We start from the raw sequence: 10,610 nt of genomic DNA, 5'->3' as shown, positions 1-10,610 counted from the left end.
AAAATCAGAAGCATCCTTTGTTAGTTGACGCACCAGTGGTTTGCTGGCGCAGCGCAGGCACTGAGAAAGTCCTTCCAGCCTGTGAGACCTGATTGACTGTTTCCCAAACTTGATTTTAATCCAATATTTGGTTTTCTGTTTGAGAAACCTGCACTAATTACACTTAAAAATATACGCGAACACGTCTGTGACATAACATATTCTCGTAACACTACTTCAGTAAGTGTTATTACCTCTTACAAATGTAACATTGACCATTGTGGCACTGGGTATTATGAAATATGTTGTTAATTTTGTAATATATTCAGCACATCTTCTACTACCTTCGTATCTTCCAAACATCCCTTGCAGATGAGTATAGATAGAAGCATTCTTTATAGTATGATATATTGTAGTATGAAAATGGCATTTAAAGTTGGATGCATTTTATGTGGAACATGCACAGCAAAGTAGCAAATAGCAATACATGGTGCTCACCAAACAGGTCTTTATTAATCTGGAGAGGTGAGGAAAGATGTTCGGAGCTGGGGGACACATTAATCACATTGTGGGACAAGTGATACGTCCCACCATATTTATTTATTACATTAAAATGAAATCTTTTAATACTAATAAAATTATGGCAGAAAGCCTGGTGCAAAAAAAAAGAAGAAAGAAAAAAAAGAGTAAACTCCTCGTGGTGTCATATTCATTCATGTTTCATACACGTACATGGCAAAACAATTTAAATATTCAAAAAAAAAAACAACCTAAAACTGTTTCAAGCGGCTACATTTTTCTTGTAACTTTAGCAATCCAAAAAGTTGGCAGCCATGAGCAGTTCCAGTGCGATCTCCGGAGCGATGGGGAATTCAGGGATTTCTGTGGAGCTGTTGGTGTAGCGGACCTTGTAGGTGAAGTACATGCAGACCTTGGACAGGACGTGAGACGGGATCTCCCTGAAGTTCACCTCATTGGTTTCATTCTCAGCAAATTGACCTGCAGATTGAGGGTTACATTACACATTTTAACATCCTATCCTGGATGTAGCTATCAAACAGAATAATTCTCCAAGATGCGACCCACTAACATGAGTGGCACAAAAGCATGTGAAAGATTAGAAGGTTTTTTTGGACCATGTGTAATAGGAGGTAACAATACTGTTGTATGGAGGAAGCATACTGCCACCAACTGGACAGGCAGAATTAACCTGACAAAATAATTAATAATTGCCTGGAATATGGCTTTGAACTATAGCAGACTGAATATCCTGCCTGTTTAAATCTCAGGCAAAGAAGCAGGCAAACTATCATCACAATACAAATTTCCTATACAGCCTACACACACTCTAATAGGATGCAGACCACTAGCTAGTTGAAGTTAACAGGTTGAGCATGTGGTTATGTCATTACATCATGATACCAGTGTGCGATACCATATTTAAATGGTAATTAGGCTGACGATTGAAAAAGAAAGTTTTTATTTAAGTAAAAAACTGTTGAGGTATTAACAGAAGAGCAGCGCTGGTATTAATTTAGTTCAAAGCGGACAGGCCAGACTTATTTACAGCCTAAATTAGTAAAGGTTCCAATGAATTTTAGCTACTTTTAACTGCCCAGTATGGAGCGTCAGTGGCTCAGGAAGTAGACAGGTAGTCTATCAATCTGAAGGCTGGTGGTTTGATTCCTGGTCCCTGCAGTTTAATGTCAAAGTGTTCTTAGGCATGATACTGAACCACAAATTGCTCCCGATAGCGGTGCTGTTCCTGTGAGAGTGCCTGTGTATGTTCATCTAAAGAGCAGGTGGCACACTGTATGGTAGTGTGTCAATGGGTGAATGGCGCTTGGGTTGTAAAGCACTTGAGCAGCTGCTAATACTACAAAAGCACTCTATATATGTAGTCCAAACAAAAATACCAAATGATTTCAGGCTATACTACTCTGCACGGCATACAGTTTGCTGGATCTTAAGACAATAGTACATTTTAGGCAGTACCTTTACAGCTGAACATTCAGTGTTGCATCTAGAATTTACAATTAAGTCATATCTAACTGAGCAGCACTAATGACCAAAAAGCATAAGGCTCTGATACTCCGATACAAACCCTCCAATTCTTAGTTTACAGTCAAGTCTCTCATTAGGCTCTTGGAAGAGCAAACAACGTATGACATTTTCACAAATCTTAGAGCCTAGGGAAGCCACTACTCCCAAGAAATATCAATCACAATATACATCATATTAGTAGAGCGTGCTCTTTCAAATGAAGCAAGCAATTCCTTAAAACGTCTTTAATTTCAGGCATAAACCACCAGGACATAATGATGTATTTGAATCTACAGGCATATTCAACTGTCCTGGTACTGACAGGTGTCTTGCACTGCACATTCTCTGTGTGTAATTCAAGAAAACCATTTAAACAGGAATCCAGCTGCAACACCATATGCTTCTCATTTCTGACAGCTCCCAAAAATGTGTCACACTGTTGCATTTTAATGATTTCAATTCAAACCGGACATCTTTATCACTATGTGTGATGAGGATGTTAATTATTTGTTGGGTATGGTGGATTTTTACTAGTTTACCAGGTGTGAAATTATTTTAGTTCAAGTAGAAAGCCTTAGGTTTAGTGGAAATACTACATTGAGCTTGTCTGTAAAATGACTAAGAAGGCAATTGGTGTGAGTTAGAGTTCATTCACTGGTCAATCATTCCTGTAATCTTACTTTTTACAATAGCTTAATTTACCCTCATATTATGTATTGTAATACTGCCTGGGCTGCCACATTCACTGAAATACAGACTACCATCTCTTTGGAACAACTTGTTACTTACTTACTAGCCTGTATTTTCTACACATGTATGAATGTATGTAAAAAAACAAACAAACAAACAAAAAACTAAAATAGTATGACATGCATAGATGTAGGCCTACTAATTTTAACTTTAGGAGACAGCTGTTTACTATACTTTGACTTGTTTGTCTGAATCCTCACCTGGTCCGCTTAACATGGCTTTGATAGTCCCAGATGTCAAGGCGTGTTCTCTTTTCACAATGAATTCATGGCCATCTGAAGAGATCAATTTCACATACATGGCATCTGGCCCTTCGCAGCCACCGTAGGTTCTCTCTTCACCGTCTGTGCAGCACACAAACAGGTGTGAACCAAATGCTTAAGCACCACACACACTTTACCAACTGTAATAACAGGAGACTTTGGAAAATAGCCAGAGATTTAGCTTCTCAAGAGAAACCTCAACAAATGAGACTCCTATGAGTCGGCACACACACCTACTCTATTGTGACAAGACATTTATGAATTGGCAAACAACATTATTGATTTCAGGGAGGGTACAGGGTAACATATAGGTCATTTAACACTCACCCATCCTGTTCCGTAATATCTGTCAGCCCTGAAAGGGAACACGGAGAAGTAAGATACATAACACCACCATAACCACTCTTGTTAAGGACACCAACACCCCCGAACATACAATATAAAGTCGCCTCGGCTGAACACTGGTTGTAATATTACGTAGAAATAATACTCACGTTGATATAGGCCTTAGGTTTTTGTAGTGAATTTCTGACAATCACGGCGAAACGTTACCGTCGAGACGCCTCAAAAGAACAGCTAACTAAAGCTATGTACTACAATGTAACGTGGCTATAGTCAAAATAAATCTGACTAACTACAGCTGTAATTTGTCTGCTCTTATAAAGTGTAAAAAATGGATTAGTGTTCATTTCTTTTTCCATCCAGAATATTTTCAAGTGACTCCGCAGTCGTCGGCTTTAGCTAGCAAGCTAACGTATTGCACAACGAACGTTATAATTCACATTATCGACTATTTAACGTTTAGCATTCATGTCGGATAAACATTCCGAGACAAGATAACACAAAGAGTATATGATCACAAACATAACATCGTGTCTTACCACTTTACAGAAGAATGAGGAGTGGAGATCGCGTTTCAGCTAACGTTAGCCACCAGGCTGTTGATACCCGGAACCAATTTGAGGGAACACCCGTCCGCGATAAATGTCTTCCGTTTGCCGAGAGAAATGGTCCCCACGTATCTTGCTCATGGCAAAAACATCTATTTCAACATTAAAATCTAGTTGTTGTTGTTTTTTTTACCAACGTCCTTTCTGAATTTTCCAATGAGAATATTTTATATAAAATGACGTATGTTGTAATCACAAAATGAGCCAGTGAAAAAATAATGTGAGCAGAGGCTATTTCCGGATAATGACCTGTCTAATATGAGCCAGTGTCATTAGTTAATAAGTTTAGATAAGAGAGGGGAAATAAGGTTATTAATTTTTAATTTTAATAAGGAGCCGAGATGACTTGTCACATTTACACTGGTTTACAGGCCATCCGTGAAGAGACGAGGTTGTCCTGTTACACCTGTAGGGGGCGCCTGTGTCTCAGGTTACCCCTCCGGACTGTCAACACAGGGTGTGATGAGCAACAGCAGGTGCTGATTGGGCATGACAGAGACATTTTGCAGGCCCATAAATCTGGATTCAAGAAAGAATGAGGGGGAGACAGGCAGAGACACAGAGAGGGCCTGCACTCTGCACTATCACACTCTCTAAAGTCCAGTTAGTAGAGATCATCCAATTCACCATATTGTAGCCTGATTACAAAACTTAAGAGTATTCTCCTGAGTGAATGATATTATAACCTTGCAGGGCAATCTAAGAGACCCACATTTGTAAAACTAGATAATTAAGTTTATTGTGTGCATCAATATCCAACTAATACATCTCGTAAAGTCTCTCTTATTGGTTGAGGGGTGTACAGAGATCAGAGACAGTTGAGACATGGGCACATACTGTAGTCACGGTCAGGTTCAGAATGTGACTTTGCCCTGATCCTGCCTGGAGTTCTGTCATGTAGGAAAAGTGATGACTGCTGAAATCTGAGGCTTCCATATGGACGCAGAGTTATCTGAGCTGTGACACTAAGAGCACACTATTGAGCTGAGCGTGCCTGTAAAATGTGCCGTTTGACCCAGAGGTGCTTTCCGACAAAGTGTAAAAGTGCTCCTCGTGAAAGACAGTAAGGAATGTACTCTTAGTCTGTCGTATATTTACACACAGATATGAAGGATTCACAACTGGTGGGACAAAGACGACCGGTTCATCAAACCAGGCTTGTTTAATTGGCTGTGCCCACTGCTGCAACAGATGTCAATGGTGACTTCTGCAGAGGTGACACCTGACCTGGTATTTGTCTTACAGTAATACCAGGCTTAGCTATGCTGTCAGTTTGTGTTCCAGAAAGTTCCAGTAGCCTCCTGCCTGTTGACTCTCACACACACACACACACACACACACACACAGTTACACACAACCAAAAACAATCACTGACCTTCCAGTCCCCCATTACACCATTAGTGCTTATGATCAGAACGGGCGGGGGTGGGGGGGGGTGGGGGGATGCGGCAGCCTCTTTGATGTCCCTCTGATACGACTCACCCTGCTGCAGCTGCTCTCAGCTCTATTTTGGGGGCGGCTGCTGTGGGCCCTCAGAACAGGGCTTCCTTAACATGCACATACACACACAATACATTCAAACAATCTTGTCGTGCCAAGTGATATCATCCATCCCTTTAACACGTCGGCTGTATACTTGCTCACACTTTCTTGTACACACCCGGGCCATTCTGGAAATGGTGGGATGCAGTTAACTTGCTAGAAAAGGCACTTGTCCATCTTAATGCTCGCTGGTTCGATTAGATGTGGGTGTTTGTTTCACGTCTTAGACAAATGTGTTAGATTCAGTATGATTTACATTCTTATAGGCCTGGAAATGTGTAGGTACGAGGAAAACTATATTTTCCGACTATGGACCTTGGACATAGAACAATCTAGACGTGGTTTAAACATCCCTCCTCTTTTTGCTCGTCATTTAAAGGGGAACAATGCCCATTTTCAGAATTCATACATGTTATTCCAATGGTGTAAGAAAGTCCAAAAATATAAGTAAACATGAAGAACTCTTTTCTATATGCAAAAACTAGCCTGCTGAAACCTTAAATTTGTGACGTCATCAAGTATAAAGTCTGGAACTGCACCATAGACAACAAACTGAGAAAGACGTCACAGATGAAAATGAGAGCACCCAGGGGAATGTTGTGAGTTTATAGGTACATTTGCTATCTCAGTACTGTGAATACTACAGTAGAATAAAGCCTATTTGGGTATGGACCAAATTATCGTGACATCGGACTAACGACAACAATCACTTCCGGGTAGACAACTGGCAGTTGAATTCAGTTGTGGGGATAAGTGAAATCGGCAAGCATGTTTATTTAAGCCCGGTCTCACTCCAAAGTTGTCGAAATCTATTGCTTGCGCAGTGACTTGTGGCGTCAGAAACAAACAAAAAAGGTGTCTTTTGATGTCGACATGATACGCAGCCGGTTGGTGTTACAGTATAACGACGCTCAGTGGCGTCAGCGGGAAACGCGGCAGGACAAGGATGAACGTTATAGCGGCGAAAGTCCAAGTAGGGTGGGCAGGAGGGGTGGTGGATGGGTCCAACAAACCAGGACTTTCACCCAAGACCTGTGTTCACAACCTGTAAGATTCTAAAGCCAAACCCTGTTCTCTTTTCCTAAACCTAACCATGTGTGTTTGTTGTTGAAGGAAAAAAAACCCGTCAATTTGCAGTGTTGTACCAACGTAGTGTGTTTATTTTTAAAGAGACTGTGTGTAAATGTTGAATTTCCTGTGAAAACGGACGTGTATTTTGACACAGAATGTCAAGAACCAACACACCCAGGGTACCTTGCATGTCATATGTGGACGTGGAAAGTCCATGACCAAAACATCAATATGTGACGAGGTTGGCGTGAGAATGTGTTGTTTATTTCTGTTGTCATTTTAAGATATATCTCTAAGGTTTACAGATATATAGTTAAACATTATGGTCCGGCTTATCTGATGTTTCTGCTTTGCTTATCTCATGTGCTGCGTTTCTTTGCTAGCGTCTTTGATTAGGCTAATACCGGCACAGAAGCTTAACAATGTACTGCTGTGGATGGGGGCCGCAGCAAAATGTAGCCACCTAAAAAAATCATTATCAGTTTAAATGTACGCTACATTTGGAATATTTTCAACACCTTGCATTACACTCGGCAGCGGCAGACCAGCAACTCCTGTGTTCTGCAAAGTAAAATATTGTGTTTTTGCCAATGGAGTCTGGTGGCTTTAAGAAAACGGCTTCAGCCTGTCATTGGGAAGGGCTGTCTGACTGCAAGGTAGTGAAAATATTTTTAATATAGTATGCATTTAAATGGATATTGACTTTTTTTAGGTGGGCCCCATTAGTGGGAAGCTAAACATTTGCCAACTGAGGTAATGTCTGCTCAGTGCCATTTCATTTTATGTATGTGACCTGGGGGTTTTCTACCCAAACGTAGTGATTTGGTCTATAAAATCAGGCTCCCATTCAAGTTTGAGACTGACTTCTCAGATTTCTTTGAGAGAGCTCATGTTCAGAAACATTAATTGAACTATAGGCCATGGAAATAACATACTGGAAATATTAATTTAGGTGGTGTTCCCATTTAAAGATAAAAAAAAAAAGTTATGCAAAATATCCCTTAAAGCAGACTAGGCCTCTGACAACTTCATTTTCCACATCGTAACACCACCAGTTACAAGTTGAGTTGCTCAAATGTCAACACATAGGATCATTTATGAACAGTACAATAGCTCAGCTGAAGAGGCCCCCGAATGAAACCAGGTCAGAATTTTAGTCATGATAGGGAAAGATGGGGGAGGAATGTCTTTGGGCATTTCTTCTCTGAAAAGAAGCAAAGGCTTGTCACAATGAATTTGAGGGTACTGTCCCTTTTGCCTGCAGCGAGTCACAGTGCCCTGCGATTCTCATGTTGCTCCAAATCTCATGAACCTTTGCTGGAGAGGAGCATCATCAGCAACCCAGGGCACGCCATTAACAATTATGTCTCATTGGATGAAAGGTAAAATAATCAATAATTGTTTGAATACACTGATAAATTAATACCTATTATAATAAATATCTCATAAATTAAGGTTATAATGTGTAAAAAAAGACAGATAAGACTCTGGCTTTAGCGTATCAGCTCTGGTTGCTACAACACAGCAACATCATTTGGTGATAGTTTGAGCACTGACTCACACGGCACACACATCTGTCGTGTGATTCTTGGACGGACATAACGTCTGGCAAATTGTGAAATAATTCAGTTATACAGGAATCTCATTACAAACGGATGGTTGACATTGGCATCAAAAATGTGCTCACACTTTGACAACATAGCAAAAGAAAGGTGCCCGAACACAGCGGTGGAGTCTCTTAACTGTGTGTTTCCTGGATACGATGCACAGCAAGTAGCAGAGCTGTGCCCCAAACAGATATAGAGTCATAAATAATGGAAGTTTTTGTGTAATTTATCAAGATGTTTCTAAAAAATTGCAGCTACAGTAGCGAAAGTACACTCTGAGTCACTGAAGCAGCATTAGGATCATCATTAACAGTGCGTCCTGCAATACAATAATGACTGAAAGACACCAGCTTATGCAACCATGAGGCCAAAGTGGTTTGCTTGTTACCTTGTCACAAGCAGAGAACAGTGCATGTGAACCATCTTCCAAAATCATAACCTTTACATGATTGTTTTCTACATAACAGTGTCAGTTTATTGCCCCTACTCTGCACAGGATGAATGCTTCAAATGTCATAACAGACGGATAAGTGGACGTGACAGCCATTTACTTCCAATAGCTCGAGGCTAACGTACTGTGCTCGTTTGATCTATAATGACTCACCCTACAGACCCTTATGATAAAACCTTCACCATAACTCACAGTCAGATAAACAGGACATGAATAGTCTTGTGCTTAAATGGCACGTAATTGATTTGTTCTTTATTATACACAACAATTACAGGAGAAGCAGTATTGAAAATCTAAAAATAAAAATATACATACTTTTTAGTCATCCATGTGTTATCCCACCAAAAGTGGCACATGGAAACATTACCATGAGTGCTTCATGTTTAAATGAGAAGACATAATAGTTAACTTTCGATGACAGAGTAATTGCTTTATGGTTTTTACGACTCAGATTTGTTTGTGTAAATATATCAGATGAAGTGATGCTAAGCTAAGCTAGCTATGCCAGGCATGGAAAGGGGATCTGCTTAATACTGATGTCTTAGCAACAGTTTTTTAAAAAACGCCGGGCACAGATATCCCATCGCTGCTTACAAGCCCCGATCCAATTTTAGAAGCACAAGCAAGTTGAGTTTTAGTTAGAAGGTGGAGGCTTGGTCTCGGAGAGGGGAGTTAAATATACACATGAGAAACTCTTGCTTTCATCTAAGTGGGTACATGCCAGACATGTCTATACTGTGTGTCCGAGCCAAACCTAACAGACACAGACACATACACGTATGTTATAACACAGTATATCAGGTGTAATCCATAATAATGTCATATTATATGCATTAATAAATGTTACATTGTGTTGATTATCGTCTTGTTCACATGTACTTATTACTTACCGTTGGGGTTTAAAACTCATGACGACAATTCATTGATTACAACTATGTTATATTATGTTAGAAAGCATTTATTAAGTGTTTAGGCTATGTACCGGTTATTGATGTTTTATAGGTAGTCATTAGGGGAGCTATAGTTGTTGAAAAATACTGATAGCATTAAAGACTAAAAACTTTCTTACATCAGCTAATAACTATATTATTTTACGTTTCAATTACATTAAATGGAACAAATTCAGTCAGTGGTTGCGAAATCTGGCCAGTTTTTATTGTGGCTAAAATATTACTGTCACACTATAGCCTATAGAGGATCACAAGTGTCCCTTAAATGGTTAATTGATATTGTCCAATTCTGACAATAAAAGCAGGAACTGATAAAATATATTACAAATTAATCACTTAATTATAAATAACGAATCTTAATTTAGACTCTTTATTTATAATGAAATGATTAATTTGAAATATATTACTCCATTAACTGATATTTCAATGGGAAATTATTAAAGGCTCAGTAAAGACAAAATACATATGTGTAATGAGTTTGTCACATTACAGAAAAATGTGATATTAACCACCCAGCTAAATTTAAATGATTTAAATACCAGCAACACAGAGTTTCGACAACAAATAAAAGCTAAGCTAAGTTTTGGTCACAACAAGACATGAAAAGTCTTGTGGATGAAGATTGCAATTTCCATATTTCATATTCAAAAGAGAACTTAAGCAGGATGTTTACCTTTATATATATATATATATATAATAAGTTTCAAAGTTGTAAAAAAATGAGTATTATATTTTGCGCTGAGATGCTAACTGTGTATCCGCTGAAGGAGCTAAAATGAAGATGAAACTGCTGCGCAGCTCCACATTTTTAGGAGCTAGGCTAGTAGCACATGAACATACACAACCCCCGAGCTGAACAATGAGCCGCCACGAAGTGACACACTCTCGTTAGCAGCTAACCCAGTAGCACATAGTCTATCATAGCACAGCAAACACCCTCCGAACCAAAGAACGAGAGGGCCACTGCGTGGAGTTAGCCTCTCCGTTAGCAGCTAACAGCAGCT

General features: G+C 39.5%; 1 protein-coding gene across 1 annotated transcript; it reads right to left on the bottom strand.

Annotated features, from left to right (window-relative positions):
• Positions 1-465: 465 nt before the first annotated feature.
• On the bottom strand, positions 466-4,007 carry LOC126397941 (elongin-C). The gene is made up of 4 exons (XM_050057036.1): positions 3,917-4,007; positions 3,363-3,390; positions 2,973-3,116; positions 466-978 (listed from the first exon to the last, which is right to left on the bottom strand). The coding sequence occupies exons 2-4, from the start codon at positions 3,364-3,366 to the stop codon at positions 788-790; spliced, it is 339 nt and encodes a 112-aa protein (XP_049912993.1). The 5' UTR covers positions 3,367-3,390; positions 3,917-4,007; the 3' UTR covers positions 466-787.
• Between the last annotated feature and the right edge of the window lie 6,603 nt (positions 4,008-10,610).

This window comes from Epinephelus moara, chromosome 11, assembly GCF_006386435.1.
Source record: "Epinephelus moara isolate mb chromosome 11, YSFRI_EMoa_1.0, whole genome shotgun sequence".
In the NCBI taxonomy this organism is placed as follows: Eukaryota; Metazoa; Chordata; class Actinopteri; order Perciformes; family Serranidae; genus Epinephelus; species Epinephelus moara.
Note: the sequence above shows the minus strand (reverse complement) of the source record. Positions and strands in the feature narration are given on the sequence as shown.